Source organism: Piliocolobus tephrosceles, chromosome 13, assembly GCF_002776525.5.
Source record: "Piliocolobus tephrosceles isolate RC106 chromosome 13, ASM277652v3, whole genome shotgun sequence".
Classification (NCBI taxonomy): Eukaryota; Metazoa; Chordata; class Mammalia; order Primates; family Cercopithecidae; genus Piliocolobus; species Piliocolobus tephrosceles.
The window spans coordinates 100318322-100330798 of NC_045446.1; the positions used below are offsets into that span (position 1 = coordinate 100318322).

Here is a 12477-nt window from a genome sequence, read left to right on the forward strand (position 1 = left end):
AAATAAATAAATAAATAAATAAATAAATAAATAAATAAATAAATAAAGTTCCACTGTCTTCTAACCTCCATAGTTTCTAATGAAAGGGCCATAACAATTCAAATTGTCATTTTCCTATTTGTAATACATTGTTTTTATCTGACTGCTTTCAAGATTCTTCTCTTATCTTTGATTTATGGTAGTTTATATTAGTTTATAACATGACTAGGTATAGTTTTCTTAATAGTCACATTGTCTAGAGTTCAGTGAGCTCGCTGAATCTGAGTATTTATGCCTTTTACCAAATTTGGGTAGTTTTTAAGCACTATTTCTTCAGCCCCATTTCTTCTCCTCTTTCTGTAATTCCAGTGAGATGTATATTATACTTTTTGATACATTCCCACAAGTCTGTGACACATTTTTCCTTTAAAAAATCTTTTTTTTTCTGTTCCTCAGATTAGACAATTTGTATTGATAAACCTTCAAGTTCACCAATTCCCCTTTCATTTCCATTCTGCAAAGAAGGCCACTCAGAAAATATTTTATTTAAAATATTGTAGTTTTCAGTACTAGAATTTACGTTTGGCCCTTTTCAGTATTTTCTATTTCTCTGCTCATATTTACTATCTTTTTATTAATTTAAATTGAATTTTCCTTTTACCTGCCATGCTTACTTATGAAAGCTGTTTTAAAATTCTTTTCTGGCCATTCAACATATGAATCATTTCAAGATTGGTCTCTGTTGATTGTCTTTTTCCTTGTTCTTCATATGTCAAGATATTTTGGACTGTATTCTGGACATTCCAAATGTTTCAGAGACTGTATTCTGTTACATTTGTGGAACGGTGTTGATATTTTTGTTTTAGCAGAAAACTAACTTGATTAGATGAAGCTACAAACTCTATTTCATCTGTGATGGGTTGCAGCTCAGTTCAACGCTTTCAGTCTTAGCTTCAAGATGCTTTCAGTCTATTTCATGCATGTGGGGTTTGGTGATCAGTCAGAGATTTGGGCAGTGTTTATACATAGAATTTGGAGCTTGCCTTCTCTGCTACTTTCCTTTTTGAGATTCTCCCCCTCATCCCACAATAGCTGTGGATGACATGGCTTCTGTCCTCGGGTTCTTCAGCTCAGAAAGACTGTTCCTGCCAGTTTTAGTTGCCCTACACCATGATGTAACTGTACCCTGCCCTCAGGGTAAGGCCTTAAAAACAGGAAACTCACCCAGTACTTGTGCCTACTTCCAAGTTTAGATTCCTCTCCAAAAGACCTCACTCTGACATATCAGAGGCAGAATTCCTCAACACTTCACTTTTTTAAAAAAATAAATTCAGAAATTTTAGATTTCCATAAAAGTTACAAAGATAATACAGAGATTCCGTATATAGTTCTGATGCTGTTTAAGTTTGGAGTAATCTAATATTATTCTTTTATATTATCATGGCCCATTTGTCAAAACTAAGAAACCAATATTAGTACATTACTATCAACCTCTTGACTTCATTCAGATTTCACCTTTTTTCCCATTAATGTCCTTTTTCTGTTCTAGAAGCTAATCTAGAATGCCACATTATAATTATTATATCTCTTTTTTTTTTTTTGTATTTTTAGTAGAGACGGGGTTTCACCGTGTTAGCCAGGATGGTCTCGATCTCCTGACCTCGTGATCCGCCCGTCTCGGCCTCCCAAAGTGCTGGGATTACAGGCTTGAGCCACCGCGCCCGGCAATTATTATATCTCTTTAGTAACTGATCTATGACCATTTCTCAGTCTTTCTCTGATTTTGTTTTTTTTTGACCTTGAGTATTTTAAGGAGTGCTGGTCAGGTATCCTGCATAATGTATCTCAATGTGTGTTTGTTCAATGATTTCTTCATGATTAGACTGGAGTTAAAGGTTTTTGGGAGAAAGATCACAAGGTTAATTGTTCTTCTCATCACAATATATCAAGGAGTACATTTTACCTACGTGACATCACTGGTGATATTAACCTTGATCATTTGGTTAAAGAACCATAGTTTGAATAATATAATATAGGTAAAACTTGTTTCCACATTTTCCCCTCTTCTTAGAAAAAAGAAGTTTCACGAAAATTCCCTGATTAAAAATGTCATGTAGTCATACCCTCACTTAAAATTACGTCCTTTCACCAATAACTCCAAGGAGATTAAGCAATAGGAAATGATAATATCTAGAGAAATCTGTCATGGAAAAGATATGCTGAGAATGAAACAAACACTTTTTTTTTTTTTTTTTTTCCAAACCAGTTCTTAAAATCTTGTGGTAGGCCAAATAGTGCATAATAGAATTTAATGACATGCCTATCTTTTAATAGAAGATTAACATAGTGGAAAATTTTAGTTGTCTGGCTTTAGGATGATGTCCTAGGAGTTTTGTGGTAGCAAGAAGAGAAGCAGAATAAAAAGCATCATGTGCATGGGATGAACACTAACTTTAAGTGTAAAACAAATACTGGAGAGGTTGGGACACAGTTATTCAAAATCACAGGTGTGACTGTGATTGTTCACTCTGAACTGGACAGTGCCAATTAAGCATGTTCATTAGAAGAGGACAAATATTCTGCATTCATACATTCTCCAACCCCATCCTGGCACAGGAATAAGTCTTGGGAAGCTCTGACTCCTTAAAATCATACCTTCGCTTTTCGTTGTCACATCTCTATAGACACCAACTGAAAACCTGCTACACAATTTAGGTAACCAGTATTTCATGACGTTAGTTTTATTTGTATAATAAAACACTATTTATTTAAAAATTCGGGAGTATAAACCACTTATTGAAACTTAATTGGACTATACAATTTGCTTCAATGAAGGTCTTTTTCAGTGGTTTGAAAAGACTGATAAGACTTAAAAGCTCAATACGTAAAACAAATACCTACATATTAAGGAAAAGGATGTTGAAGAGGGGTTCCTAAAGATGGGACTACTCTATTCCCCTTCCATACTCCTGGAAGTTCCTGGTTTTTTTTTTTTTTCCCACAAAAATAACAAGTCAAACCAAGGTAAATCATCCCAAGAGTTCCCAATATTTACCACTCATTTTCACATATTTTAATCAAAAGCCCATTGGGAGAAATACATGGCATACAAGGATTTTGGTTGGGTGTATGTGTCAACAGATGAGTTACTGACTTAATACACAATCAGAATAAAATACTTCCCTCTTAAAAATTAGATGAACAACATTTGATTAATTTTTTTTTTAAATCTCAGTCCTAGAAATTATCATAGTAGCTAACCTAGGTAAATAGAGGACAAGCTGTGATTCTTACCTGAAAGTGGCCACAAAGTTCACTGTGGGCCAGCCCAAAACAAAGGATTTCATGGCATTGGTGTTGCCTTCTCCCACTTCATCCACACAGCTTGCTGTCCACATATCAGTTAATTTAATTTTATTTTTTATCTTAAAGTTATTGTTATATCTAGAAAGATAAAAACCAAACAGAACCTTTTGTTATTTTGTTTCTTAAATTTTATGGGAGCTTCTCTGGAAGCCATCATCCTCAGCAAAGTAACACAGGTACAGAAAATCAACCACCACATGTTCTCACTCATAAGTGAGAATTGAAGAACACTGAGAACACATGGACACAGAGAGGGGAATAACACATACCCTGGCCTGTTGAGGGGTGGGGGATGAGGGGAGGGAACTTAGAGGATGGGTCAATAGGTGCAGCAAACCACCATGGCACACATATCCCTATGTAACAAACCTGCACATTCTGCACAAGTATCCTTTTTTCTTTTAGAAGAAAAATAATTTATGGGAGCTTCTGTACTTGTGATAGAAGGACCATTTTTCACTAATCATGGGCCAAGTGTCTTATTCAGTGTTTTTATCTTCAGTGCCTAGAAGAGTAAACTAAAACAGGGTTGGCTACTTTGGCCCAAGAAGATCTTTGAAACATTGGTGAAACAATTAGTCCTCACGCCTGCATTTATGGCAAGAAATAGCCATAAACTGGCCACCTTATTTTTCTGTATGTCGAGCACTGCATTAAAAACCTAATTTCAAATGTACCGCTGTTACAAAATATTCATTCGTTTATTATTTATAACTTGCTAATTTCCAAAACAATTTGGCTAAAAACAGAAAATACACAGGATTTATTAAAATGTTTATAAAATTTTCATTTTAAGAGAGATGCACTAAAAAATTCCTGTAGTTAATTAGAATAATTTATAGTACATTTTCAACAAAGTGGTTACAAGATTTTCTAGGCTTTAGAAGCATAGGTTATTTTAAATTTCCTTTCTTAGATTTTGTTCAACCATTTCCCCTTATATTCTGGCTAGAAGTAAAAATCTGCAGTCCCCCAAAAAGAACCTAAACCAAACTTGAAAAAAAAAAGTAGGGTTGACACAATTAACATTCATCTCTGGGGACCCTGAAGGTGATCTATTTTAATTCAAGTGAAATTGCTTTTAGACAATTTCCACCTAATCCCCATAGACTCCTGATACGGAAACCACCATATCTCTTGACCTAATTGTCAAGTTTAACACTAGCAGGGGCCTGAGACTTAAATAGAAGGCAATGAGAAGGATAAAGAGAATGCTCAGGAAAACATGGGTACCTCTTGGCATTCAGAATCATTTGTGTAAATACTAAAAGTTAAAATGAAATCAAAGGTAACTTATATGGAACTATGCCTAAAATTCCTCTGATTCATGCATTATTTAAAGTTAGAAATTTTCAGTGAAATTCATAAGATGAAAAAGGATTTTGCAGGAACTGAAGGAAAATCTAGATTCAAAGCCTCATTTATGCTTCCCACAGAATTTAAGTGTAATAGAAAGTGTCTTGTGGCATTAAGGCTTCTTCCTATATTTCAATATTTTCCCCTCTATTGTTACGAATCTTTAGATTTTTAAAACAAAACAGACCCAATTACAGAGCAAATCTTATTTGTTGATGCCAACTGTTTGGGTAATATAAAACTAAAACTACACATCTTTTGAAAAAACAGGTATCTTTCCATATTTGTTTTCACGTATTTTGTATTTTCTGATGCAAGTCTCTATCTTAGTAGATACTGCAGATATCATGTGGGAACATCCACATCCACTGACCTGGGAAAAAAGTCATCCCAAAGATTCTTTCCCTAGATCAGTAAGGTGCTACATTATCCACCCCGATTTCCAAAACAAGCAACTGTCTAAAAGTATGAACAATGACTTCCATTCTCCTATAATAAAAATAATGGCTAATATTTATTGAGAACTTACCATATACCATTGTTGTAAATACTTTACACACATTATTTAGCTTGATCCTCAGGAATTTTATAGGTAAGGAAATGGAGTCGTAGAGAGGTTAACCTGCTAAAAGTCATACAGCTTAAGTAGCAGAGCTAGAATTTAAACTTGGACAGTGCTGATTCCTGAGCTTATTTATGCTCTTAACCACTAGACATCCATAAAAAGTCCTGGATATCGCTATTCCTAAAAAGCACCTGAAACCTGGGTGAAATTATATTTTCCATGAAGGTCTCTTCAGCTTTTCTATCTTTGGCTTTTTGTTTTTTTTAATCTCTCCAGAGCTACAAGGCTTTCTGATGTGGCTATTACAGAGGCCGAGGAAGAAATCTCATGAACACTTATGAACATAAAGCTAGATGGACTAGTTTGAATATATTTAAAAGAAGTATTCCAATAAAGTTTTATATTAAAATGGACATTCTTGGGGTCATAGAATGGTTCTTCAGATTTTTCACTTTCCATTTCCAATAGTATTAGACTATAGAAATTTAAAAATGCTAATTTAATGTGAACTGGCTCCAATAGCATGACAATGACTATCTCCAATAGTATTACGAAGACAGGAATTAAAAAGTGTGAATCCAATATGAACAGACTGAACAAAACCCCCTAAAAATAAATTCTTTTTTCCTTTTTTTTCCTTGAGACAGAGTTTCACTCTTGTCACCCAGGCTGGAGTGCATTGGCATGATCTCGGCTCACTGCAACCACCACCCCTCAGGTTCAAGTGATTCTCATGCCTCAGCCTCCCGAGTAGCTGGGATTACAGGTGCCTGCCACCACGCCCGGCTACTTTTTATTTCGTATTTTTAGTAGAGATGGGGTTTTGCCATGTTGGTCAGGCTGGTCTCGAACTCCCGACCTTAGGTCATCTGTCTGCCTCGGCCTCCCAAAGTGCTATGATTACAGGTGTGAGCCACTGCACCTGGCCAAATTCTTTATTTCGACAACATAGTCCCTTACTACAAATTTATTAAGCTGACAGATACACTTTGCTTTCCTATCCTCCTATCTTCATACTGGAAAAATTTCCAGTGAACTGATGAAATACACAGGATTCCAGGGAGATTTCTCCCCATTCTAAGATAGGGATGTCTTATTGAATATGTTTTGGGGTAGAGATCATTATATATTCCACAAATATCTGATGGTAATTCTATTAATAAATTTATTTCATCTTCACCTAAAGAGAACTCATTTCTATTTGCTTATTCTCATAAAATATGATAATAGTGATGACTTATGAGCATGTGAGGTAAATACAGTTATCTATCCTTTCTGTAAATTCCATATGGGTGCTCACTGGCTATTATCAGAGAGAATAGTGAACTTCTTTCTAAATAATTTAATGTTTGTAAAACAGATCCTGTTTTTTTTTTAAAAAAGAAAACTCATGATTTTATTGGAAAAGTAACCTATTTATCTTCCAAATGAATATCAAAAATGGTCCCCAAGTACCCACCTGGCTTTAATACTTTACTAATTTAGTATGGAAAAGAATTACCATAAACTCAAAACAATTTTCAGCAAATACTGTCAGCATCCAGTACAAAACAGATCAAATATAATAATTCAGTCAATAGAAGGAAGCATTTAACACCCGCTTTATTGTTGTACTTACTAAAATTCACTGAACAAATACGTAGCAGTTGATTATTTATCCCACTCAAGTTTATTTCTCTAGGCCCAACCTAAGGACTGAAAGCAGTATCTAAAAGAAGCCTGAAGATGAGCTGATGTAGTATAGAACCTAACGTCCCCTCCTTGTCTCCTATGCCTCAGTAAGAGACTTAATTGCTAACTTCAGATTATGTCAACAAATTAGGCCAGGCGTGGTGGCTCAAGCCTGTAATCCCAGCACTTTGGGAGGCCGAGACGGGCGGATCACGAGGTCAGGAGATCGAGACCATCCTGGCTAACACGGTGAAACCCCGTCTCCACTAAAAAATACAAAAAGCTAGCCGGGTGAGGTGGCTGGCGCCTGTAGTCCCAGCTACTCCCGAGGCTGAGGCAGGAGAATGGCGTAAACCCAGGAGGCGGAGCTTGCAGTGAGCTGAGATCCGGCCACTGCACTCCAGCCTGGGCGACACAGCAAGACTCCGTCTCAAAAAAAAAAAAAAAAAAAAAAACAAATTAATTGATCCAGGGTAATACTCAATCTTTCATCCAAGGGTAAGAAGTGACCTAAAATACATAGGTTTGGAATTACAGGGACTATTTACTTTTGGTTGTTATTTCATAAAAATTAAGTTCTTTCATATTAAGAAGGATCTGTGAATATAACTAAATGTTTGCTGTGGAATGATCATGTAATCAATTTCCTAAAAAATGGTGGTCAGAATTTTTGCAAAGTGGCAGGATTTAATCATCATCATCATCATCATCATCATCATCATCTCAAATATGTATGTTCCATCTCAGGGGTTTTGGATTTATGCCAAAAAATAACTTAGATCACTCACACTTTTAAATATTCCCAATGGATATAAAAGGTACTTAAAATAATCTTTCATAATTTGAACCTCTTAAATAACAGCATCTAAATCAATTGATAGACTCTTTTTCACTTCACAAAAACATTAAAGTGGACACAGTTATCTCAAAAAGAGTGTATGGGAAAAAGTAGTATAACCTTATGTGAGAAAGGGACAATCAAAATAAAAAGTCAGCTACAGAAGCAGACGATGAGTACACATTTTGCCAATATATCTAAAAACAGCAATATTCTAGTGGAAAAGAAACTGTCTTTCTATAAAATATTTTTAGCAAAACATAGGTTCCATAAAAACAACTTATATGCTAACAGTATACAGAACAATAAATAACCTCAGATAAAAAAACAGAGGTCCTCTATTCTAATTATCATTGTAACTGCTAAGGGGGAAAATATCCGAAAAAGGTGAAGGAAAATACATTCTTCCCTAAGAACTGAATGCATGCTACAAGTAAATCGTCTTTAAGATCTTCAAGTTCAGAAAATTGGTTATTATAAAAAATTTCTGTTGTCTATTTATCTACCTCCAGGCTGAGCTATACAACTAATGAGTACCGTGTGCTAAAAAATATAGAAAGAGCCAGCTGTTGGAAGTAAGGCCTAGATTCAAACCCCAGCCCTGCCATTTCTTAGTATATAACAAACCTTCCTGAGCCTCAGTGTTCAATATCTGAAACAACTCTTATCTTGGAGGACTGTCAGGAAAATTAAACGAAATCTTTGTGATTCTCCTATTATAATACCTAGCACAGAGAACTCATCTAATAATTTTTAAATAAGAGAATAACTGTTTTTTGAAAATAATGACTTGTTCCGCTATTAAGAGCTTCCCAACTTAGAACTTCAAGTGGACCTAGTGCAAAGATGTGGCTGGAGAAACTTTTTCTTTCTCTTTATTCCTATAATACCATATCCACTCCAAAACTACATCTGTAGGCATTCCTTCTATCCAAATCACATTCCGCAACAGCTCTCATCATTATGCTTGCCTTTAATTTTAAAAAAATGTATAAACAATTCACTAAGCATTCTATACCATCTCTTAATAAATGGGTATTTAGTTGGAGCCTTTTACTCATCCACGTGAAGAGGAACTCAAGCCTCTGGCCACAAGCTACTGAGGAACTAAGGCTAACAGCATCCACTTGAGTGAGTCTGGAAGTAGATTCTCCAGCTCCAGGCGAGCTTTGAAATGACTTTAACCAAAGCCAACAAGCTTGAGGGCCCTCATGAAGGCTCGTAAGCCAGAACCATCCAGTGAAACACTCTCAGACTCCTGACTCAGAAAAACTGCATGAGACATTTATAGTTTTAAACTGTAATGTTTTTGGGTAATTTGTTAAATAGCAATAGATAATTAATATAGCCTACAAAGGTCCTTATAACCTAACCCTTGTCTACTTATCTAATCTTAATTCATCTTACTCTCCTTGGCTTGTTACGCTCCAGTTACACAGGCCTTTTTTTAACTCCTCCAAGGGCCAAGCTTTCCTCAACTACCTTTGCACCTGCTGTGCCCTCTCCCTGGAATGCTCATCCTCCCAATATCTGAATGGCTGATTGCTTTTCATCCTTCACTGAATTTTTCCCCTGACTCCACCTACCTAACATATATGCCATCTTTTACTTCAGCCAGCACCCTATTTTCTTCATCGTACTAATCACAATTTGTCATTCCCCCTCACCCCATGCATAAGACTGTAAGCTCCCATATTAGAACATAAGCTCCCAAAGAGCAGGGACCATACCCATCACATTCTTCATTGAATTTCCTACATTTATTCAGGACATGGCACAGAACAGGACCTAAATAAACACTTGTTGAAAAAATGAACAACCATTTTTTTTCTTTGTAAAAAAAGGGCAAAAAAAAATCACTTTAGACATTACCTATAGTAACAGAGGCAAAACCTTCTTACAGTAAGCATTGAGTAGAAAGGGTATCTTTGTTAGGAAAAGTGCAATTTTATAATGATAATCAGGAGTATATAGTATACGTACTTGATTTTGGCCACAACAAACAGATCATTGAATAGAAAAAGATGCCGCTCCTGCCTCTGGAGGCCTCTTTTGAGTTCTGCCCGGCCATCAATCAGCAGAGTCCTACTGGAGCACACAAATGATGACAGAAATGTGCACGTGTCAACACTAGCAGAAGGACTTTCCCTGTAACAGATCAAATGCCACAGATCAGTTAGTCAAATGATCATTTTATAGTTGGCCAAGAACTATAAAACTCTGTAATATTTTTTAATAGTATAGCATCCTAACTGGCCCTGAGTCTATTCTACACACAGTAGTCTTTAATATTTCAATATGAAAATTTTGAAACAAAGAAAAGTTGAAATAGTTTTATAATAAACACATGTATATGTATCTCAATCTAGATTCTACCATTAGTATTTTACTATACTTGCTTGATTGAATACTTATCCAACCATCCATTGAATAATTCATTTTATTTTTGGGATTTCAGTGTAAACTACCTACAGGCAGTACATATCCCCCTGAATGCTTCAGCATACATACCATTAACTAGAGTTCAATTATTTATTTTGAATTTTTCTTTTGATATAAAATTTACACACAACAAAATGCACAAATCCTAGGTGTATATCCACTGACTTTTGACAAAAGTACTCATCTGTGTAATCTAAGCCTCTAACAAGATTTAGAAAATGATCATCACTCCAAATAATTCCCTCTTGCCCCTTCTCAGATATTATATAAATTAACCACATATAGTCTCTATGGATTGGCTCCTGAGTTGTTTATTTCTTTACTGCAGGCTGAGACCTGTTAGTTCAAAACCTCATTAGTACCAAACTCAAATTTTTATATATTGAAGTATTTTAAAAATAGCCCAAACAATCAGATTTTTAGCCAGTAACAGCCTGCCTGCTTTGCACACTCCATCGAACTACACCCAGCACCTGCTGGCCATTGATAAGGGAGTGTCTGTGGTTATGAAACCCCCAAGTTGCTCCTGCCCTTTAGAGCTCTCTGACCTAGCCATTCCACACCACTGAGGAATGGACATGTTCTCTCCAGAAATATCCAGAAATATCTGCTCTGATTCTTTTCTCCCCTGCGCTCCTTCCCTTCTGGATGGCGGCCCCTTGTCATAAGCCTCTGGACAGTCTCATACTGTGATGAATTTACTCTCTCATGCAACCCTGTGCAATGGTCATATTTTAAATCTTTGGTCAGATCCCAAATACCTCAAACTATACCAGTCAATCCTTACTTGATCACCCCAGAGGTAACAACTATTCTGATTCTTTTTTTTTTTCCCATGGAAGACTGCCTATTCTAGAATTTTATACAAATTGAACCACAGTATCTATTCTTTTGTGTAAGATAATTACTTCCTCATCATGTTTTTGGAATTCATTCATGTTATTACATTTATCAGTAACTCATTCCTTTATCTCACTTAGGTATTCAATGTATAAATATACCAGAGTTTATTCTTCTGTTGTTGTACACTTGGGCTGTTTCCAGTTTTTAGCTATCAAGAATAAAATGGCTATTAAACATTGGTACTAGTCTTTTTGTATCTATGTTTTCATTTCTCCTGGGTAAATACCTCAGGGTGGAACTGTTAGGTCACAGAGTAGGTATATGTTTAATTTTAGAAAAACTACCAGTTTTCCATAACAATGGTACCATTTTACATTCCCAGCAACACTGTAAAAGAGTTCCAGTTGCTCCATGACCTTGCTAACACTTGGTGTTGTCAGTCTTCTGAATTTGGCCAGTTTAGTGGATGTATAGTAGCCTTTAATTAGGATTTTTTTTTTCTTAGTTTGAGACGGAGTCTCACTCTGTCACCCAGGCTGGAGTGCAATGGCGTGATCTCGGGTCACTGAAACCTCCACCTCCTGGGTTCAAGCAATTCTCCTGACTCAGCCTCCTAAGTAGCTGGGATTACAGGCATGCATCACCATGCCCAGCTAATTTTTGTATTTTTAGTAGAGATGGGGTTTTGCCATGTTGGCCGTGCTGGTCTTGAACTCCTGACCTCTGGTGATCCGCCTGCCTTAGACCCCCAAAGTGCAAGGATTACAGGTTGAGCCACCACACCCAGTCTTTAATTTGGATTTTAATTTGCATTTCTCTGCTAATTTCTTTCACGTTCTTACTGGCCATTTGCATTATCTTCATTGGTCAACTGTCTTAAAGTCTTTTGCTCATTTAAAACAATTTGGGTTATATGTTATTACATACATACTATCTATTGAGTTGTAGGAACTTTTTAATGTATTGTATCCTAAATTCCAGTCCTTTGTCAGGTTATGTGTTTTGGGAAGTATTTTTTCCTAGTCTGTTGCTTGCCTGTAAACTTTCTTAACAATGTTTCTGACAAAAAGTTTTAAATTTTGATAAAGTTTATCAAATTTTTTCATATGGTGTTTACTTTCTGTGACCTTTCTAGGAAACTTTCACCTATCCCCCACTCATCAAGATATTCTCCAATGCATTCTATTAAAATATGTATGATTTTTAGTTTTTACATTTAAGTCTATGATCCATCTCAAATTAATTTTGCTTGATAAGGAAGAGGGCCAGGTTCATTTTTTTCTATACAAATACTTCATTTTCCTAGCACCATTTACACCAAAGACTTGGTGCTTACTCATATGTAAAGTAAGTTAGTTCAGCTAGGACTATAGATCTTTAAATTCCCTTCCTCAATGGATTGCTTTGGCACCTTTGT

General features: G+C 35.8%; 1 protein-coding gene across 6 annotated transcripts in view; it reads right to left on the minus strand.

The window, feature by feature from the left end:
• The window catches only part of ARHGAP20 (Rho GTPase activating protein 20), a 129735-nt gene that overhangs the window by 43381 nt on the left and 73877 nt on the right, over positions 1-12477 (minus strand). For all 6 annotated transcript variants that reach the window (XM_023208030.2, XM_023208028.2, XM_023208029.2 and 3 more), the window contains 2 exons: positions 9759-9923; positions 3274-3423 (listed from right to left, as the gene is read on the minus strand). In XM_023208030.2, coding sequence (XP_023063798.2) covers positions 3274-3423; positions 9759-9923 — 315 coding nt within the window. The remainder of the gene's footprint in view (positions 1-3273; positions 3424-9758; positions 9924-12477) is intronic.